Source organism: Malaclemys terrapin, chromosome 20 (assembly GCF_027887155.1).
Source record: "Malaclemys terrapin pileata isolate rMalTer1 chromosome 20, rMalTer1.hap1, whole genome shotgun sequence".
Taxonomy (NCBI): domain Eukaryota; kingdom Metazoa; phylum Chordata; order Testudines; family Emydidae; genus Malaclemys; species Malaclemys terrapin.
Genome location: NC_071524.1, coordinates 2,103,483 through 2,124,634, shown reverse-complemented (window position 1 = coordinate 2,124,634; position 21,152 = coordinate 2,103,483). Strand labels below are relative to the sequence as shown.

Here is a 21,152-nt window from a genome sequence, read left to right as displayed (position 1 = left end):
TAGTACCCCCCATGGCCTCTTCTAGTTCCATCTCCCTCCAGCCCCCAAACCTCAGCACCCCCCTGAACTCTCCCCATCACCCTCCCAAACCATTCATCCCCCTCCACGACCCCCCAACCCACAGCCCCCTTCCCGCCCCACACCCAGCCCAGCCCCCTAACTTCTGCCCCCTCTCTCCCCCCAGGCGCTGCCGTGATCCTGGCTGTGGGGCTGACCCTGGGGGGGCTGGTGCTGGGAGCCGCAGTGGGGTGAGTGGGGATCAGACAGAGGCGGGCGGCAGAGAGGGAAGTGGGACCCAGGCGTCCTTGAGAAGAGAATGGAGATGGGCCCCGATCCAACTCTAGGGCTGGGGGCTGGCTGGGAGGGAGAGGGATGGGGAATGCGGCCACTCCCATCTAGGGGGCACTGGTTCCGGTCTGGAGCGGTGGGGCCTGGCTGGCTGCGGGGGTGGGATGGAGCCACTCCTCTAGGGGGCACTGGCTCTGGGCAGGGGCGGAGGGGGCGTGGGGTTGGCTGGGAGGCACCAGCCTGAGACCCCGGCCCGGGGACAGGGCCTTCCTTTGTTATAGGCGGCGAGCAAGGCCGGCGGCAGGCAGGACGGAGCCCCCCGCGGACCTGGGGAATGGGGCCCCCGCGGAGCAAGGGGCCGGGGCCCCCACAGAGCTGGGGAATAGGGCCCCCGTGGAGCAAGGAGCCGGGACCCCCACAGAGCTGGGGAATGGGGCCCCCGCGGAGCAAGGAGCCGGGACCCCCACAGACATGGGGAATGGGGCTCCCGCAGAGCAAGGGGCCGGGACCCCCACAGACATGGGGAATGGGGCTCCCGCGGAGCATGGGGCCGGGGCTGTGACTCATTAAATGTTGGTGTCTTTTCCCATCCCGGCTTTTCTGGAGAATGTAACTGAACTGCTCCCCCAACCAAAATCCCCAGGTGACGGGCCCCTCTACCCCGGAATCCCGTCTCCCCCAGCCCCACGGGCCCCTCTACCCCGCCTCCCTCCAGCCCCACGGGCCCCTCTACCCCGCCTCCCTCCAGCCCCACGGGCTCCTCTACCCTGGTATCTCGCCTCCCCATGGGCTCCTCTACCCTGGTACCCTGCCTCCCCACGGGCCCCTCTACCCTGGTATCCAGCGTCCCTATACCCCAGTATCCCACCTCCCCCAGCATCTCACCCTCCCCCAGCCCCACAACCCGACGGGCCCTTCTACCTTGGTATCCCACCTCCCTCAGCCCCACGGGTCCCTCTCCCCTGGTATCCCGCCTCCCACAACCCCATGGGCCCCTCTACCCCAGTATCCCGCTCCCCTTGATATCACACCCCTGCTGGCAAACACCCTCCCTGACTGCAGGGCTCACCCTGAAACCCAGCCATTACATAAGATTAATTAAGACCCTCCCCCAGCTGACCCCCCCCAGCCTCTCCCTCCCCCACATACTCATATCTCGTGACCCCCCCATACACCCCCGTGCCCCCCCCCCCCAGAGCAGCCGCCCACAGACGCCCCATTGGTGCCTTAGAAGAATCTCACTTTATTATTAATTCATTTTAGCACATTCTGCATACACCGGGGGGAGGAGGGGGGGGACACAAACGGGGGGGCAGAAATCAGATGGGGGACCCCTCCCCCCAGCAGAGGGTCAGGCTTAAGGATCAGCCCCCACCCCACTGCAGTTGATTGGTGAAGGGGGTGGGGGGCACAACTAGGAGAATTCATACACAGGTTTGGGGGGAAATCGGGGGGGCAGGGGGGGTTGAGTCTGTGGGGTGGGGAGCCGGGTTCACAACATCACAGCCACTCACGCGAGCCCCCTGCCCCCCCGGAGGGCAGGGATCATGCTGCGGGGGAGGGGGGGGGGAGATCAGGGTTTATGACCACACGGCCAGCAGGGGGCGCTGTCGATGCGGCACATCCTGGGCAGGGACGGGGGCATGTGCGGCTCAGAACTGCCCCCCACACACACACTTCAGTCCACAGGCCGGCAGCAGAGCCCCGGCGGGGTCCAGTCCTAGGTTTATCCTACTGCCGGCCTGGCTGGCCCTGCTCCGTGAGCTTTTTGGGGGGGTGGGGGGGTGATTAAGGCAGCCCCCCCCCGACTGCAAGTCCCTCGGGGGGGGTGTCCAGTGGCCCCACCCAGGTGGCTCCAGAGGAGATGCTGGCGTGGGGGGGGGGGGGGTGTCATGGCAGCCATCACTGCCTGCCCCCCAGCAGCAGGGCCCCCGCATGTCCCGGGGGGGGGGCAGCTATAACTTAAAGGTGCAGGAGCACCCCCACTTCCGAGAGATGGGGCAGGACTTGGAGGCGGAGCTTAGGGTGAGGCATGGCCTCAATGGGGGTGGAGCTATGCAGGGAGAGGGGTTTAACACTGCCCCCACTTATGAATTCTCAGGTAACGGGGGGGTACTGCCCATGAAGGGGAGAATCTGATGCCACACCCAGCAGCCCCTCCCACCTGCCCCCCCCATGGCATGGGCTGCCCCAGGGCTCCCTTCCCCCTCCCCCCAGCAGCCCCTTGGGGGGCTCCCCTCATGCCCCCCACCCCCGGGCCAGCCCCCTTATAGCAGGAAGGGGTTTGTGTTGCCCATGGACTGGACAGAGGCGCTGGTGGGTACGACAGGCTGGGGGGGCATCATGGGGGGCATGGCCATGGGGGATAGGCCAGGGGGCGGGACCCCAACCATGGGGGAGACAGAGGCCAGGGGCACGACTGGCCCCAGGGGGGTGACTGAGACCATGGGGGGGGCGAAGGGGGCAGCGGGGGGGCACAGCCCCATGACGGGGCTGACGCGGAGCTGGTTGAGGGTCAGCGAGGCGGGCTGGGCCGGCTGGAATGGGTTGGTGGCCGAGGCACCGGCGGCTGCTCCCGGTGCCGACACCACGGGCGCGGGCGCCGGCCCTGGAACGGAGGGGAGAAGGGTGAGAGACCAGCCACACACCAGGAGAGAACCCAGGAGTCCCCCCAACTGCTAGACCCCACCCCCCTCCCAGAGCCGGGAGAGAAACCAGGTGTCCTGGCTCCCAGCGCCCCCCCGCCAACACTAGACCCCACCCCCGTCCCAGAGCAGAAGAACCCAGGCGTCCGGCCGGGCGCTCACCTGTGGCCAGGAAGGGGTTGGAGGTCTTGATGGTGGGGGGCGCGTGGGGTTTGCTGAGCAGCGAGTCCAGGTCCACCAGGGCGGCGTTGGGGCCCAGGAAGGACTCGGGGGTCTTGCGGGTGGGTTTGGAGGCCTCGGCCAGCGAGCCCCCGACAGCCGCCATGTCGAAGGTGCTGGGGCTCCGGGCGCCGGCCGAGCGCGACACCGGCACCTCCCCGGCCAGCAGGTCCAGCTCCCCTGGGGGGCAGAGACAGAGGGGCTCAGACACCCGCCCAGCCCAATCGCCGCAAGCCCAATCGCTGGGGAAAATACTGACTGGTCCCGGCGGGACCCACTGCAGACACCTTCCTGGTCAGGCAGCGACCCACTGATAACCCCATAACCCAACCTCCGGACAAGGGGTTAAACCCACCCCCCTCCCCCACATCCCCCAAGCACCAGCTCCCATCCGGCCCCAGGGCAGGGACTGGCTGGCTCAGGGGGGCAGGGAATGGGGCACAGGCTCCCATCAGGGAGAATGTATTCAGTGCCCCCCGCCCCCAATTTCCCAGCAGCCCGGCACACCCTCAGGGCAGTGAAGTACAAACGGGGGAGGGAAGGCAATGGGGGGAGGGGGAGGCAGTCGGGGGCCCCCCAAGCCCACCTGTGCTACTCCCTGACTTGGGCAGCGCCGGGCGTAGGCTGTCGAAATCCAAGAACTCGTCCGGCTCAAAGGCGCCACCGGCTGGAGGGGGGGGAAGAGGTGAGTTACGGGGAGCGAGGGGGAGTCCACACACGGGAGACAACCCAGGCGTCCTGGCTCCCAGCCCCCCACCGCTCTATCCACTGGACCCCACTCCCCTCCCAGAGCAGGAGAGAGAACCCAGGTGTCCTGAGTCCCAGCCCCCCCCTGCTCTGACCAGTAGCCCCCAGTCCCAACCCAGAGGCAAGGAGAGAACCCAGGCGTCCAGGCTCCCTGCGACCCATGGCCCACCTACCTGCGGTGCCGTTGGTGCTGGCTCTCGAAGGTGACCCTCCCCAGCGGTCGGGGAAGGTCTGCGCGGGGGCCCAGGGGTCGGCCGCGGGTTTTCCCTGGGGGGCTGCGGCTGGGTCTGACGACCACGGGTCACCGGCAGGGGCCGCTCCGCTCACTGCAACGCCCCCAGCTGGAGGAGAGAAGAGCAGTTAGCAGCCGGGGCCAGTGGCTCCAGTACCCTCCCCCCCCCCATACACCCACAATGCACTGCAGGCCGTGGGGCAGGGTATCAGCAGGGGGCTCTCCCCTGGCAGGCAGTGCTGGCCCCAATGCCCCGAGGTGGCGCTAGGCTGCAGGGGGCTCAGCAGGGAGTGCCTGACTGCGAGGAGTGGGGCTCAGCAGGGGGTTCTGTGCTGTGGGGAGCGGGGTGTGGGCACTCTCCCCAGCCCACAGTGCTGGCCCCGATGCCCTGTGATGGTGCTATGGGGCACAGTGCTGCAGGGAGCTCAGCAGGGAGCGCCGGGGGGCTCGGCGGGGGCACTCTCCCCAGCAGGCAGGGTTGTTTGACCACCTCTGCTCCAGGACTGGCACGGACTATCCCCAGGGACGGGCCGAGGAGCGTCACGGGCACAGCTCAGAATCCCCCCGCAACACACAACCTCCTGCTTCCAGCCCACCCGCCTCCAAGATCTGGAGGGGACTTGGCCTGGGGGTCACCATCTCCCCGCTGTGGGGCCCTTGGGGCTGATCCTAGCCAGAGGGCTGCTTCCCCAGCACCGCGGCCCTATGGGGAGAGCCAGGATTCAGCCGACCTGGGTTCTGTTTCTGGCCCTGCCATGGCCTCCCTCGGTGCCTCAGTTTCCCCATCAGGGACGCGGATACCACCCTGCTGTGGCAAGAGCTTTGATAGCTCCCCTCACGCTCCATTGTGTTCAGTGGGGGACACAGATTTGCCCCCCCTTGCACAGGGATGGGGCCACCGAACTCCCCCCACCCCCACGCACTGGGACCCAGCATTTTTTAGTGACAAAGGCAGGAGGGGGCCAGAGGAGCCGGCGCCCAGGGACTGGAGTGATGCGCACGATGCAGAGACGTACCAGGGAGTGGGGAAGGGCCCGTCCCCTCAGGGTTCCAGGGGTCGGAGCTGGCGACGGCCGGGGGCCCCCCCCAGGGGTCTCCCGGGGCCGTGACAGAGGCGGATGCCCCCCATGGGTCACCAGTGGAAGCCACGCCCCCAGGAGTCCCTCCCCAGGGGTCAGGGGCAGGCGGCCCCGCAGGAGCGGGCACAGAGGCACCCCATGGGTCGGTGGGGGCGGGGGGACCCCATGGGTCCCCAGCAGCAGGGGGGGCCGGCGAGGTGAAGACATCGGCCAGGTCCATCAGCGACGACTGCGGGGGAGAAACGTGGTGAGACAGGGCAGCTGGTCACCCCAGATACACCCCGACACCTAGGCTCCGCCCCCAAATCTAGGCCTAGACCCCGCCCCCTGCCACAGATCCCGCCCCCAAGTCAGATCCCAAATACCTAGATCAGGGGTGGGCAAACTTTTTGGCCCGAGGGCCACATCTGGGTATGGAAATTGTATGGCAGGCCTTGAATGCTCATGAAATTGGGGGTTGGGGTGCGGGATGGGGTGCGGGCTCTTGGGTGGGGGTGCAGGAGGGTGCTCCAGGCTGGGACTGAAGGGTTCGAAGAGCGGGAAGGGGATCAGGACTGGGGCAGGGGGTTGGGGCACGGGAGGGGCTCAGGGGTGCAGGCTTTGGCCGGCGCTTACCTGAACCAACCCCCGGAAGCAGCGGCACGTCCCCCCCTCCGTCTCCTATGCAGAGGCGCGGCCAAGCGGCTCTGCGCCCTGCCCCGTCTGCAGGCACCGCCCTGCAGCTCCCATTGGCCGTGGTTCCCAGCCAATGGGAGCTGCGGGGGCGGCGCTTGGGGCGGGGGCACCATATGGAGCCCCTTGGCTGCCCCTACGCATAGGAGCCGGAGGGGTGACATGCTGAGCCCCCGACCCCGCTCCCCGGCGAGAGCTCGAGGGCCGGATGCGCCCCCGGACCGTAGTTTGCCCACCACTGAGCTCGACATCAGCCCAGGCTCTGTCCCTGAAACTGGGCCCCCTGCTAGCCCCCAGCCCCTGCAAGAGGCTCCGCCCCCAATCAGACCCCACCCTCAAGTCAGAGCCCCCTGCTAAACCCCACCCCGTCTCCACCCCCAACTCAGACCCCCGAACCCAAGCTGGGCCCCGCCCCAGCCAGGTAGACCCTGCTCCCTGCCCCGGGCTCCACTCCCATGTCATCCCCTCCCCCTAGTTAGCCCCAGAGGGAGGGGTTACCTCCTCGCCCTTGGCCGGCACCGCCTCCTTCTTGCTCTCCTCGATGGCCATCTGTAGGCGCAGGTCGTCCCCGCGCCGGATCCGCTCCTCCTGGGGGGAGGCAAGGGAAATGGGGGGGTGTCAGCGGGGAGGGGCGGCCCAGCCCCGATCGGGGGGCGGGGGAGGGGAGCTGGAGTACTCACCTACGGCTGGCCTGGCAGCGTTCCCGGCCGGGGCTCCTTATAGCCAGGGAGGTCGCTGCCTGCCCCCAGCCCGACTCTATCCCATAATTCCCTGGCAACGCAGAGCGGGCTGTGGCATCGCTACTGACTGGCATCTACAGCGTTAACAGATCAAGTCCCGTCCAGAGCCAGGGAGAGAACCCAGGAGTCCTGGCTCCCAGCCCCCTCAGACCCCGCTCCTCTCCCAGAGCTGAGGACAGAACCCAGGTGTCCTGGCTCTGCATGGCTGTTACCGGCGCAGCGGGTTTCGCTCGCGGTGGGCAGCGTTACGCGGCTGGTCCGGTATAAGCCGTATCCCTGCCCGAGAAGAGCTGGCAGCAGGACAGGGCGAAGGGAAGTGGGGGAACGTGACCCCCAGCTCCCACAATTCCCTGAGGGCACCAGGATCCCACCACACGTTGTGGAAATGTGCCAGAGGGCAGGCGCAGGGACGTTTACACGCGGGGCACCCTGTGTGTGCCGGGGCGGGGGGAGCTGGCAAAGGCAGCCCGTGCTCTAGCGCCCGGCACAAACGCAACCGGCCAAACCGCCCGGCGCAGACACCGGCCGGGGCAACGCCACTTTTGGAGGAGATTTGCCGGTTCAGCCGGGCCGGCAACTCCCCAATCTCCAGGGAGTGCCCCCAGCAAGGCAGTTCTCGGACCAGGGGACCGGGTTTTCTCTGCTGGCCAAAGGACTCTGCGGGTAGAAACTCCACCAGGGGGGGTTTCCCGGCACGGCCAGGGGGACCGGTGGCCACAACCACAGGGCTTTGCCGGTACGGCTGTAGCAGCAAAGCCCGAGCCGCCCCCTATGGGCCCTGGGGGGCAGGGAACAGCACAGCGCCCTGGCCACGTCCCTGATCTGCACCCTGTGCAGCTGGCCCATGCCCCTACTCCACTCGCTATGGGCTCTGCGGCCTGCCCCACATAGCGCTGCTCCCTGGGGACTAGAGGGGGCTAGGCAGGGGATGGGGTTTAACCTGGATCCACTGGGGGGGGGGGTCCTCGATTCTCTCCCCTCAGCTGCAGTCGGAGACACGGCCCCCATCCCTCATCCATGCCCTACAGAGACTGTATAAAAACAGCCCCCCACTGAGGTCTCGACTCCTGAGCCTGCAGCAGCCCCCCCCCCGCCGACCTGGTGCAGTCCCGATCCCCCCAGGCATGGCCCCCCCAGCTCCCCTAAATTTTTCAGCTCTGTCCCACCCCCCAGAAACCAAGTACAAACGCCCTCCCTGCCATGCCAGCGGCAGCCCCCGCCCCTCCCAACTCCAGACACACCAAATGAAACACGGAGCCCTGACGAGATCCCCATATCAGCACTGGCCCCCGCCCCGAATCAGGGACCCCGAGGTGGCAATTAACCAGAGCAAAAGCTGGGTGGTGGAGGAAGGACAGACAGAGATTAGCGCTGGGTGTGAATCAGAGTGAGGATTAATGGGGGGAGGGGGGTTAGAGCACAGCGGCCGCGGAGAGACCCAAACGACCCAGAGAGACCCGGCCAGAACCTTTCAGAACCTTCCGCTGCCTCCGTTCGGGGGGGGGACGGGATCTGGGTGCGACCGGGGGGGTCCTGGCATCGTGCCCCGGAATTAAACAAGGTGCAGAGAAGCAACGAGGGGCCCTGGGGGAGCCCGAGCAGCCCCCCGAAGAGGCCAGGCATCAGGGACATTTCAAACTAGAGGGGAGGGTGGGGGTCGAGTTTGGGAGAAGGGGCTGGGTAGGTCCATTTGGCAACACTGCCTGGTAGGCCAGCCAGCACCCAGGGCGAGAACCCAGGAGTCCTGGCTCTGACCCCCCCTGCTCTGACCACTAGATCCCACTCCCCTTCCAGAGCCGGGGAGAGAACCCAGGAGTCCTGGCTCCCAGCCCCCCTGCTCTGACCACTAGACCCCACTCCCCTTCCAGAGCTCTGGACAGAACCAAAGCTTGATGCTCAAATTGCTCCATCCACCACTAAAAGCTGCAGGTTGGGGTGAGGCAGGTGTTTAACGGCCATTTGGGACAGGAAGTGATGGGGGAACTGGTGGAGAGCGTGTGGATTTAGGGAGGGGAAAGGGGATGATCCAAGCTGGGATTGGGCCCAGCCACCAGGGTTCATGCCCCTAACAGGGGAAAGCTGAGGAGCTCACCTGCTAAGTACTTCCAAGTGCATGCGAGGGGGGCACGCAACCAGGAGACCACCCAACAGCACCCAGGAGGTGCTACAGAGCACGAGTGAAACCAACCCTGGCTCTCAGTGGGACTGAAACTGGCCAGGAGTGAAACTGACCCGCCCATGCAGAGGGACTGAAACTGACCAGGAGCGAAACTGACCTGGGTACCCAGGGGGACTGAAACTGATCAGGAGCAAAACCAACCCTGGTGCTCAGAGTGACTGAAATTGACCAGGAGCGAAACTGACTGGAAAGTTCACCCCCTTTTAAAAGCATCCTTTCCCTGGAGGAGAGAAAAGCCCTTCGAGGCGATGGCGAGCAGTGAGTGGAGTTAGCGCTGATCTAGTCAGGGGTGGGGGTTAGTGCAGTGGGGGAGGGGGAAGGCCGGCCCCCGCTCCCCTCGGGGGGAGGGTGTTAGATCCTCCGGGGTCGGCTCTAACCTTGTCGTGCTCCTCTTTGCTCAAGCTAAGAGCAAGCTGGAGCTGCAGGTCCTCTTCAGCGACGGCGACGGGGGGCTGGCGGGGGCGGAGAGAGCAGAGAATGAAGGCGTAGCAGGGCACACACCCACACCGGGGGGGGGGGGGGGGAGGACAGGAGAGGGGCGAGGCGAGGCTTGGTCCTTGGATAGGAAAGCAGACAGGACTGGGTGGGCCTGTGACACCCCCCAATGTCCCCCTGGGGAGCTAGATGCACAAACAAAGGGGGAAATGCAGGGGAGGTGAGAAAGAAAGGGCAGCAGATGGGGAAGGGGCGTGGGGGGGGGGCCCATGGTGCCGGGCCCAGGCAGGCAGGGCAGTGGGTGGGGGGCAGAGGATGGGGGCGCAGGCAGACACGGCAGTGGAGGTGCAGGAAGGGGATGGCTGGCTCTATTTTGGGAGAGCCCCTCTAAGCAGACAAGTCGCGGCCTGGTCCAGGGGAGCGAATCGGCTCGTAAGGAGATGGGGAGGAGGCTGAGCCGGGGTGAATGAGGGGGGGCTGTACAGGACCCTGGCTGATGCAGAGAGGATCAGGGGGCCGACCCTCCCCATCTACAGCCCCTGCTGGGGGGGAGTGAACGTAGCTTTGAACAGGCTCTGGTCCTTTGCCCCGCAGCACTGTGGAAGTTTATTGGAGGGCCTGGGGACCGTACCCCCACTGTGTGCAGATGTCTCCCAAGACCTGTGTACCTAAAGCAGCCCAGGATCTCAGATAACCCAGGCCACAAAGAGACACGCTCCAGCTGAGATGCTATGAACAACCCTCCTCACCCAGCCGGCTTTCCCTGGCCCCCACCCCACTGTACCTGCCCTCCCCTGCCCCAACACCTGTGCAGGGGAAGGGCCAGAATTCAGCCCCACCGATACTCTGAGCAAATACAGGCTTGCTCCTCTGTGGGGGACTGGCTGGCTTGGGGGGGCAGGGAACGGGGCATAGGGTCTTTCCCCTCTAGTGGGTGCCAGCCATGATCTGGTCCCAGGGCAGGGAGTGGCTGGCTCAGGTGGACGAGAAATGGGGCACAGGGCCTCTCCCCAATAGGAGATGTCAGCCCCGCTCTGGCAGCACCGAACCAATCCCTGCCATCAGTGAGACGAGCTGGGCCGGTCCCAGCCTTGCACCCAGTGTCAGAGGCAGCCTGGCCACGATCAGGGGCTAACGGGCCTCCCCCCAGGATGGCAGCAGGGAGGCCAAGGGCTGGACGCCACCCTGGGAGCAGACGCCCTCGGTGGGGGGGGGGGGGGGGGGAACAATCGCAGCCGGTCCCGGCCCGACCAACGCCCCGTGGAGCCGCCACGGGGGCCCCATCTCGATCGGCGTCTCAGCCCCAGCCGCGCCAACCCCCCTCCCCCCCCGTGCCCCGCAGCCGCCGCTCCAGATTTACCTTGCTCCTTACCTGCTCCGCTTCTTCCTTGCTCATGGCCAGCGCCAGCTGCAGCTGCAGCTCCTCCTCGCCGCTGCTCTGCGGCCAGGCCTGCTCCGCCTCTGCCGGGGCACTAGCGGCTGAGGCCGAGGAGGCTGTGGGGGAGAAAGGGTTAAACTGTTAGCCAAGGGCTCAGAGCAATGCGGCCCCTCTGGGGTGGGGCCCGGGGGCTGGGGGCCCGGGGACCCCTCGCCTGGTGCTGGGACGCGGCCCCTCTGGGGTGGGGCACGGGGCCTGGGTATACGGGGACCCAGCCCAGGGAGAGAAGAGGAGGCCCGAGGGTGTGGGAAGGAGCACCAGGAAAACCAGCCCTGGGGCTTTATTTTTATTCTCCGAGCGAAGCACGGACACCGTGGGGCTGGGGCAGGGCCGTGGGGCTGGGGCAGGGCCGTGGGGCTGGGGCAGGGCCGTGGGGCCCAGGAAGCAGCTGGCCTGGCCTGGCTGGTAAACAAACAGCCGGGGGACCAGCTGGCGTCTGCGCTGGCTCCTGGCCATAGGCTCCCCAGGGCAGCCAAACAACCCACTGACCAGCAACGGTCCAGTGGGAGGGAGGGGACGCTGGGTCAGGGGTACAATCCCCCTCATCCCCCCACACAGACTCCCGCCCCACTCCCATCCCCCACCGAATCCCCGCCCCCTACTCCCATCCCCCCCAGAACCCCCTCGCTCCCATTCCTCACTCCCATCCCCCCAGAACCCCCGCCCTCCCATCCCCCCCAGAACCCCCTCGCTCCCATCTCCCCCAGAACCCCCTCGCTCCCATTCCTCACTCCCATCCCCCCAGAACCCCCGCCCTCCCATCCCCCCAGAACCCCCGCCCTCCCATCCCCCCACACGCAGACCCCCCCACCTGCTGTCCCCCACCTATTCCAATCAACAGCCCCCCCTCCCCCCCCCCACAGTTATTCCAGGGGCTGTGGGTCGGGAGTGAGGGGCTTGACTCCAAATATATGTTATTGTTATTAGCGCCATGGACCATGTGGGAGGGAGGTGGGTGCAGGGGTGTGTGTATGTGTGTATAGGGGGGTGCGTGGGGTGGTGCGGGGTGTGTGTGCGCATATGGGGGGGGGCACGGGTTGCATGGGGGGGGGGTTGTAGCACCTGCTCTCTCACCCACAAACCCAGCTCACACCTCGGCCCGGCCCTCATCCCCCGCCCGTCCCCCTACCAGGGCTGGCTCGAGACCCCGGTGCCACCGCCTGAGCCCCGCCCCCAACCGGTGCTGGGGAGGGGGGTCACGGCAGTGCCAAGGGACAGGCAGGCTCCCCTCCCCCGCAGACACCCTGGCACCAGCTGTCAGCCCTGGTTAGCCGCCCTGCTGAACGGACGCTCTCCCTCGCGTGAAGCCTGCGCCCCCGGGGGGAGGTGCCCGGGTCTGCCCCGAGATCTGCCCCAATGAGCCGACTACCCCCAGGCCAGTGAACTGATCGGGGGGGGGAGAGGGAGGACTGAGAAACAGAGGGGGCAGCTCTGCTGGGGGGGCAGAGCCACATACCCCACAGAGGGATGACGAACGCAGAGGAGCGGACCGAGGGGGACGTGACGGGGGGCCCTGGCTGTAGGGCTGGACGGGGGAAGGAGCACCAGGAGCCATCAAGGGGGACAGAATGGTGTTACTGTCTCTTTAAGGGCTGGCCGTTCCCCTCCCCGCCCTTATCAGCGCTGGCTGGCAGAGGGGCACGAAGGTCGCTGGCAGCTCAGCCCCGATAAGAGCCCGTGGGGCAGGGCCTGGGGGAAGGGACACGTGTGTTCACCCCTTGGCTGCTACCCACTGCGGGCTGAGCGAGCAGGGGGCTGCGGGTCGGGAGTGAGGGGCACCGGCAGGGCTGGGGGGGAGGGGCTCAGTCAGCTGCTGTGCTGGCTGGGAGGGGTGCCATGTGGGAAGCAGGGGGCGGAGCCAGCAGGGGTGAAAGTTCAGCAGATGGGCAGAGGATGGCACAGCCTCTGATTGGCTCCAGACCTTGCCTGTCTGCACCCTACATGTCCCACCCCCCTCAGGGTGGGGCACAGCGCCATCTCCTCCAGTTGGGGCAAGATCAGCCCCCCCCACCCCACTCGCAGGCTCCGGCGCCCCAGGGCGAACCCTGTGGGCAGTGACCGGGGCAGAGCTGGGGGGTTCAGCCGCTGGGCAGGGAACCCGAAGCTGCCTGGGCCAGTGGAGGGCAGAGGGGGCCCTACACACAGTCCGTCCATCCCCCCACCGGAACCGCACCTGTGCCCCACAGCCACCACCCAGAGCCTCAGATCCCCCCCCAAGCCCCACAGCTGTCACCTGCCCCCCCCCAGGCCACCCCCGTGAGCCCCACAGCCGTCACCCAGCCCTCCTGAACCTGAGCCACCCTCCCGAGCCCCACAGCCATGACCTGCCCCCCGAACCTCAGAGTCGCCCCCCGAGCCCCACAGCTTTCACCCGCTCCCCAGAGCCCCCCAACCATCACCAGCCCCCAAGCTGCCTCCTGAACCCCACAGCTGTCGCCAGCCCCCCAACAGTCACAAGCCCCCCATAACCTCAGAGCCCCCCCCAGCCCCACAGAAGTCACCAGCCACCCCAATCCTCAGAGCCACCTCCCCCCTACCTCACAGCCACCACCCTACCTCTGAACTGCCCCCCAAGTGCCCAAACCTCAGAGCTGAAGGGCGGGTGGGGCCCCGGGGCAAGCAAGGCCCGGTTTAGGACAGGAAGCGAGGGAGGACCCCAGCTCCAGCCAAGCCAGGATCTGAGCGAGGTCCTGGGGGAAAAGGCACCAAGATGGGGGACAGAGCAGGGACCGCCCACCAGCCCCGGCTCACCCGTGGAGGTCTGCGCCAGCTTCTCCTTGGTCTTGAGGGCATGGGCCCGCTCCTCCTTGAGCCGCTCGTCGTCCCGGAGCAGGGCCACCAGCTGCTTGGCCTTCTCCCGCACGTTGACACCCTGGTCCTTGCCATCGCGGTCGACGTACTGGAAATCCTTCAGCGTCTGGATGGCGTAGATGTTCTCCTTGCACTGCTGGGCCACACGCTCCGAGCCCGTCTTGATGAGGTACTCCATCAGCGTCATGGCCTGGGGGGGCAGGCCAGCCTCAGCCACGCAGCCCACTCACCGCCCTCCCCCCCCCGCCCTGCCACCCACGGCCCCTCTGTCCGCCTCCACCCAGCCCTCCCCTACAACCGCAGTCCCCAAATACACCACACAGCTCCCACACATCCACCCAAACACCCCACACCCACAGCCCACCTGCCTACCAAGTCACAGAGGCGCTCCTCATACTCCACCCCTTCCCAGGCAAAGGGCACACATGAGAGGAGTGGGGGCTAGTGGTTAGAGCAGGGGGCTGGAAGCCAGGACTCCTGGGTTCATTCCCCAGCTCTGGGGGTGTGGGGTCAGTGGTTAGAACAGGGGGGGCTGGGAGCCAGGACTCCTGGGTTTGCTCCCCGGCTCTGGGGGGTGGGGGGCCAGTGGTTAGAACAGGGGGGCTGGGTTCTATCCCCAGCTCTGGGGATTAGAGGTGGGGCCAGTGGTTAGAGCAGGGGGCTGGGAGCCAGGACTCCTGTGTTTGCTCCCTGGCTCTGGGGGGTGGGGGGCCAGTGGTTAGAGCAAGGGGTGGGAGCCAGGGCCCTGGGGGCAGCACCTTGTAGACGTGGCGCCAGTTCTTGCCGTGGTCGTTGAGCCGTTTCCAGATCATACTCATAATCTCGGAGAAGGCCACCACGTTGTAGGTGAGGTCGGCAATCTCCGACATGAGCGAGCTGGACGGGCCCCAGGGGTCGTTGGACGTGGCCTCCCGCACCTTGATCTCCGCCTCCGAGTAGTTGTGGACGATGTTTTTCATCTGGCGCCGCAGCGATGAGGTTGACATGGCGGGGGTGGGACGGGGGAGCGGCCCGGCAGTGGGGCGGCTTCTGATCCCAGTCCTGGGGGGGGCGTGAAAGCTCCCTGTGTCTGTGCAATGAGGGGGGACCCTGATCCCAGTCTGGGCAGAAAAGCCCGTGTCTGTGCAATGGGGGGCCCCGGATCCCAGTCCTGGGGGGGCAGGAAACCCCCTGTGTCTGTGCAATGGGGTGGAGCTGGCACCAGCGGGCGACAGGGAGGTGGTCAGGCTGCTATCTGTGCCCGGGACGGCACGGGTGAGCCGGGCCTGAGCCACATCTGCAAGACAGAGAGAGCGAGATCAGTGATTCAAAACACCCAGAGCAGGGCCTGAGGCCGGCATGAGATGCAGCAAGAGGGGCTGGGAGCCAGGACTCCTGGGTTCTCTTCCTGACTCTGGAAGGGGAGTGGGGTCTAGTGGTCAGAGCAGGGGGGCTGGGAGCCAGGACTCCTGGGTTCTCTCCCTGGCTCTGGGAGGGGAGTGGGGTCTAGTTAAGAGCAGGGGGGCTGGGAGCCAGGACTCCTGAGTTCTCTCCCCAGCTCTGGGAGGGGAGTGGGGTCTAGTTAGAGCAGAGGAGCTGGGAGCCAGGACTCCTGGGTTCTCTCCTCAGCTCTGGGAGGAGTGTGGTGGCTGGTGGTTAGAGCAGGGGGGCTGGGAGCCAGAATTCTGACATCGGTCCCTCCTCGCAGGGAGCGCGTATGGAGGGAGGGCTGGCGGGGAGGGACCGACCCCAGAGAGAACATGCCCAGCTGCCCGACGGGAGATGACCCCCCAGACAGCAGGAAGAGCCAGCTGCCAACCTCTAGCGCCCCCAGTAGAGGGGTGCCAAGGGCAGCCGGAATTCAGCCCCTTTGGGGACGGGCAATGGACCCCCATTGAAAGGCCCTGAGAAAGGAAGGGACACGGCGGGTCTAGGGGTGCCGGGCTGCAGAGCTCCACCCTCCAGTCAGTGCTGGGGCATAAGAGCGGCCAGGCTGGGTCACACCAAAGGCCCATCTAGCCCAGTGGCCGATGCCAAGTGCACGAGAGGGAATGAACAGAACAGGGAATCGAGTGATCCATCCCGTCGCCCATTCCCAGCTGCTGGCAAAAGGGGTCGGCAGGTAACCAGCCGCGTCACAGCCTGCGGCAGGAGGTGCCCAGATAACCAGCCCCAACCCCAGAGGGGCCGTGTCCCAGCGCCGGGCGACGTGTCCCCGTATAACCAGCCCCAGCCCCACCCCAGAGGAGCTGCATCTTTGTGCCAGGCAAGGGGTCCCCAGATAACCAGCCTCCACGCCCCACCCCAGAGGCAGCCGCATCTCCATGCCCTGCGGAGCGCCCGGGGACGGTGGCCGCGGCACCAAGCAGAGTGTGGCGCAGCGGAGGGGAGGAAGGAAATCTCCGGGCGTCCTGGCGCCATGACTCACGTCTCAGAAATGCAGAAGGCCTCACTTCCTTCCCCTCTGGCTGCTCCCGGCTGGGACGAGAAGACCCGTGGGGCTGTAGACCATCAGGGGGAGGAATTCAGGTGACCCCCCCCCTCCATCAGAGCCGGCACAATGACCCAGCGGTGCTCCTGGGACTGGGCTGAGGGGCCAATGAACCAGGGGACCCCTCTCCGTGTTCCTGTGCAGCACCCCCACCCCACTGCTGCCTGAGGCAGGGCAGCTCTCTGGGCTGGGAGCTGCAGCCACTGATGCACCTGTCTGCATTGAGAGGGGCCAGGGATCCAGGCGGCCTGTCTCCCTGCTCTAACCACCAGACTGCACGGCAAGTCGGGGAAGGCAAGTCAAACGCTGAGTGCTGACGGCGGAACAGACAGGCGAGCGCATCCCTGTGGCCGTTGAAGGGACGGGGTAGGCGGGGGTCAGTTCAAAGGACAGGGGCTCCCCATGTTAAGGTGGCCCCAAGTGACAAGCCAGGCCCTCCCCTACTAAGCCCCACAGGGTTCAGTTCAGAAAACACCCCCGCATCCCATTCCTAGAGCTTGTTGTTTATATTCTGGTAGTGACTTGAGATCCTAATGAAGATCGGGGCCCTGTCCTGCCAGGTGCTGCCCAGACACAGAGTCACCGAAATCGGGGCCCCATCGCGCCGAGCGCTGCCCAGATCCAGAGTCCCCGAGATCGGGGCCCCGTCGGCCTGGGCACTGCCCAGACACAGAGTCGTCGAGATCGGGGCCCCGTCGTGCCGGTGCTGCCCGGATACAGAGTCGCCGAGATCGGGGCCCCGTCGGGCCGGCCGCTACCCAGACAAAGAGTCGCCGAGATCGGGGCCCTGTCGTGCCCGGACACAGAGTCACTGAGATCACCCTAGGCCTCCTACCCACTGGACCACCCCAGCCTGAAAACAACTATAACCACACACTGCTGGGAGGTCTTGTCTCAGCTCTTCCCTGACCCGTGCACCACCAGGCCAACCCCAGGGGTCTCTGGTGCCAGATCCAACCCCCACCCAGCTCTGGGGAGCAGGAACCCCACCCGTTGCCCATCCAGGATGCGCACCGAGGAGCCAAACAGGCTCTGGTCAGTTTCGGGGCAGCTGTGAAATTGACCGGGGCGGCGGGCGCAAGGACGACTGATACAGGCTGGGGGGAGGCAGGAGAGACCTCCCCACTAGCCAGCCTGGCTGCTCACATCAGACCCTCGCTAGCCAGAGGCCCACGGGCCAGATGGGCGCCCTAAAGCTGCACCTGAGGGAACTCCCAGCACCAGCTGGCAGGGCGAGCGCTGTGGCTACCAGGTGCCTGCTCAGATTTAAGGCCCTGACGTGGCTGGTTTAGAAGTAACCCCCCTCCCAGCTCTGCCACGACCCCTACAGAGGCAGCGACTGCCCCTGCCCCTCTGGGGCAGGGGCAAGTACCTTGTGCCCCACGCCCGGCGAGGGGTGGGAGCGACGGAGACAGCAGCAGCTCATGAGACGCGAGCCGAGGTATGTCCAGCCCTGCCCCAGTCCCCTCTGTACCCCGCCAGCTGCCCGCAGCCCCCAGGTGGCTGCGGCCAGATCGCTCTCTGGATGGGGTGGGAGCAGGTGGATACACGCCAGCACAAAGACACTTCCAGGATGCACTCGCGGGGAGGTGGGGGGGAGGGGGAGAGGATGCAATAAATCATCCAGGCCTTATATCACCCCACGGAGCAGCTGGCCCCGCTGCAGTGCCAGCGGCACGTATCAGGGCCACACACACACACCCCTACCCTGGGCTGTCACCCGAGAGCCAGACGGGGAGGATCTGGACAGAGCACGGACAAGGAACCATCAGAGGCACAGTGCTGGGCTGGGGGATTAGAACCACTCCCTGTGCTGGTCAACACCGCTGTCCCGGGCCAGCCCCACTCTCTCGCCCCCCAAGGATCTCCCAGCCAGGGCATTCCCAGGCCAGCCCCACTCCCCCGCACCCCCACCGGCGGGATCTCCCTGGGCCAGCCCCACTTCCCCCTCCCCAGAATCTCCCTGCCCAGGGCGCCCCAAGGCCAGCCCCACTCCCTCGCTGCCTGGGGATTTCCCTGTCCAGGGTACCCCAGGGCCAGCCCCACTCCTCCCCCACAGTGATCCACCTGCCTAGGGCACCCCCAGGACAGCCCCCCTCCCCGCGCTCTCCCCAGGATCTCCCTGCCCAGGACACCCCCAGGCTAGCCCCACTTCTCCATCCCTGGGATCTCCCTGCCCAGGACACCCCCAGGCCAGCCCCATTTCTCCATCTTTGGGATCTCCCTGCCCAGGGCCAGCTCCACTCCCTCACAGCACTGTGTCCCCAGGACGCCCTGCAGGCCAATTCCTCCCTACTTCTGAGCACTCCCTCTCCAGGGCCCCACGGACCAGCTGCCCCCAGGCCTGGAGCTGGTCTGAGCAAGTGACTCCAGTCCACCCCCTAAGGGGGCTGCAGTGTCCGAGCAAGATGCCCTCCCACCCCAACCTGGGCACAAGACTGGCCTCTTCTGGATTCCCCCCACGGCCTCCTCCTTCCCCCACTGCAGCCATCCCACACCTTGCAAAGCTGGTGGGGGCGCGAGAGCCTGCCCCTCCACAATGACTGGGGCCCGGATCCCCCAACAGCAGGTAGCACCGGCCTCTTCCCTGCCCTCAGCAGGCTGCCCCCCGCCCTGAGCCAAAGGCACCGGCCCAACCTCCTCTCCCAGCCCGGCCCTCCTGTGAACTCTGGACAGCACCGTGCGCGCTGCGCTATGGGCCCAGCAAAGGGGTGACAGGCAGCTGGCTCACAATGATGGGCTCCCTCCTCCTGCTCTCCCCTGCCTGCAAAAAAGCAATCAGAGCACAGGGACACCCTGTCCCCATCCCTGATCACTGGCAAGGGGCAGTGCCCAGGCCCAGAGCCTTCCACAGGAGGATCCCGAAGCACCCGGCCAACATGCAGCGAGGGCGGGGGGGGGTGGTACAAGCCCTGTTTCACAGGTGGGGAAACGGAGACAGAGAAGAGTAGTGACTTGCCTTTAAATTCACAGCAACAAAGCCAGGAGTTAAACCCAGGAGTCTGGACTCCCAAGCCCGTCTGCTCTAAATACTAGACACCACTCCCCTCCCAGAGCCGAGTAGAGAACCCAGGAGTCCTGGCTCCACCTCACTCCCCTCCCAGAGCCAAGGAGAGAACCCAGGAGTCCTGGCTCCCAGCCGCCCTGCTCTAACTGCTAGACCCTGCTCCCAGGAGAGCTGACAGTAATGCCAGAGACAAGACTCACCCCGCAGGCTTCACCTAGTCGAGAACTCACCTCACGTCTCCCGTTGGGGGTGGGGTGGAAGCCTCTCAGGTCACCCGGACTCCTGGGTCCGCTTCAAGCCGCACCCAGTCTGCAGTAGGGTGGGGAGGCTGGCGTCCCCTCCTGGCACCTCTCCCCGTTACCGGGGCCTTGGGCCGGCCTGAGCTCCCGTGGGCACCTCCTGTCTGGATTCAGGCCCGCGCCGGGCGGGCAGGGGGGAGGCAGAAGCGTCCCCCTGGAGATGTCGAGCCCCCCCGCTGCCCTGCCTTGGGTGGGGGTCTCAGGGGCAGGGAGGGGGTCTCTCGCCCACCTACCCACCCCCACCCCTTACCACCTCTGATCCGCCCCCTACAGCTGGGCTGAGCGGGGCCCCAGGGGGGGCATGTCTGGGGCCCCTATGCGGGGGGGGGGGGAGGAAGATGCCCCCTTTGCCCCTGTGTTGGGGGGGCCTCTGGGGCTGTTTCGCTCTGACTGGGGGGGGGGGTTCCCCTCCCCTGGGCGGGGGGGGGTCTCTGAGAGCTGGAGGAGGTGGGGGGCTGGGCCCCTCCCTATGGGGGCCCCTGGGGGCGGGGATTTCCGGGCCTGGGGGTGGAGCTGTGGGGGGCGGGGAGCTGTGGGGGACCCCTGGGTGGGGGGGGGGTCCCTGGGGCGGGGGGGGGGTCTGGAGCTCTGGCCCCGCCCCGTTGGCTGACGCGCGCGCACGCGGGGGGGGGGCCGCTCTGGCCCGTCTCTATGGGCCCCGGAGGCTCCGCGTCCCCGCTCGGCGCTGGGCTGGGGCGGCCGCGGCTGCTGGACCCTCCGCACCGGAAGCGGAAGTCGCCGCCCGCCCGGCCCCACTTCCGCCCTCCTCCTCCCTCCGCAGCGCCGGGCTTCCGCCCTCGCCGTGGCGTCACTTCCGGCCGCGCCCACAGAGACGCGAAGCCCGAGCGGCAGCTCCGCGCCTCGTCCCCCGCCCCGGGGGCAGCGCTGGGGCGGGATGTGCGCCCCTTGCCCCGCCCCAGTGACCCCCAGCTTGGTGACCCTTGACCCAGTGCCGTGACCCCTTGACCCCCACATGACCCTTTGACCCCCACATGACCCCCTGCCACATCCCCGTGACCGGCCGTGTCGTGGCGGCGCCCTGGCCCCGTACCCGGCTCCTCGCCCGGGCCTGGACGCCCAGGGTGCAGGGCCAGACGGGCCCCTTGTGATCGTCTCGTCTGACCCCCCTGGCACCGGCCTGAGACCCCCCTCAACACCATCCCAGAGCGTTTCGGAAAACACCCCGCCCCGCTGTTCAACAGTCCCAGGGCTGGAGACTCCCCCGTGACCCGTGCCAGTTTGTGCCAAGGGTTCATTACCGCTAAAAACGTACGGCTCGTTTCCACTCGGAAGGGGTCGAGCTTTACTTTCCAGACGTTGGATCGTGGGAGACGTTTCTCTGCTAGATTGAAGAACCCGTTGTTCCACGTTTAGTCTCCGTGTAGGTACTTACAGACTGGGATCAAGTCACCCCGGGACCTTCTCTTTGTTAAGTTAAATAGATTGAGCTCCTTAAGTCTGTCACGTTTAGGCAGGTTTTCTAATCCTTTAATCATTCTCGGGGCTCTTCTCTGAACCTTCTCCAGTTTATCAACATCCTTCCTGAATGGCACCAGAACGGGACACAGGATTCCAGCAGTGCCAAACACAGAGGAAAAAGAACCTCTCTGCTCCTACTCAAGATTCCCCATTGATGCATCGCATTAGCTCTTTCGGCTACAGTGTCACACTGGGAGCTCATGTTCAGCTGATTGGCCACCACGACCCCCCAATCTGTCTCGGAGCCACTCCTTCCCCAGATAGAGTCCCCATCTGCATGTCAACATTCTGTGTTCCTAGGCGGATACATTTACATGTAGCTGTATTAAAATGAAATTGCTTGTGCCCAGCTTATCAAGCACTCGAGATCGCTTTGTAGCAGTGACGTGTGCTCGTTATTTACCACTCCACC

General features: G+C 66.3%; 1 protein-coding gene across 4 annotated transcripts; it reads right to left on the bottom strand.

Moving 5' to 3' along the window:
- Positions 1 to 1,511: 1,511 nt before the first annotated feature.
- EPN1 (epsin 1) lies at positions 1,512 to 19,750 on the bottom strand. Of its 4 annotated transcripts, none has more exons than XM_054009897.1 (11): positions 19,193 to 19,750; positions 14,244 to 14,761; positions 13,426 to 13,675; positions 10,597 to 10,730; positions 9,179 to 9,253; positions 6,381 to 6,470; positions 5,148 to 5,439; positions 4,073 to 4,240; positions 3,739 to 3,819; positions 3,096 to 3,332; positions 1,512 to 2,896 (listed from the first exon to the last, which is right to left on the bottom strand). In XM_054009897.1, exons 2-11 carry the CDS (start codon positions 14,469 to 14,471, stop codon positions 2,556 to 2,558), a joined length of 1,896 nt encoding a protein of 631 aa, XP_053865872.1. In that variant the 5' UTR covers positions 14,472 to 14,761; positions 19,193 to 19,750; the 3' UTR covers positions 1,512 to 2,555. The 4 variants fall into 4 exon arrangements, with proteins under 4 accessions (XP_053865872.1, XP_053865874.1, XP_053865876.1 ...); XM_054009899.1 differs by having other exon boundaries at positions 10,609 to 10,730; XM_054009901.1 differs by lacking the exon at positions 9,179 to 9,253 and having other exon boundaries at positions 10,609 to 10,730.
- Positions 19,751 to 21,152: the final 1,402 nt, after the last annotated feature.

Coding starts and splice junctions, on each gene's coding strand:
- EPN1 (XM_054009897.1), bottom strand. CDS start 14,471: ATGTCAACCTCATCGCTGCGGCGCCAGATGAAAAACATCGTCCACAAC. Junction 9,254..10,596: donor CGGAGCAGGTAAGGAGCAAG/GTAAATCTGGAG, acceptor CGCCCCCGCCAG/CCCCCCGTCGCCGTCGCTGA. Junction 3,820..4,072: donor CAGCACCAACGGCACCGCAG/GTAGGTGGGCCA, acceptor CCCCCCCTCCAG/CCGGTGGCGCCTTTGAGCCG.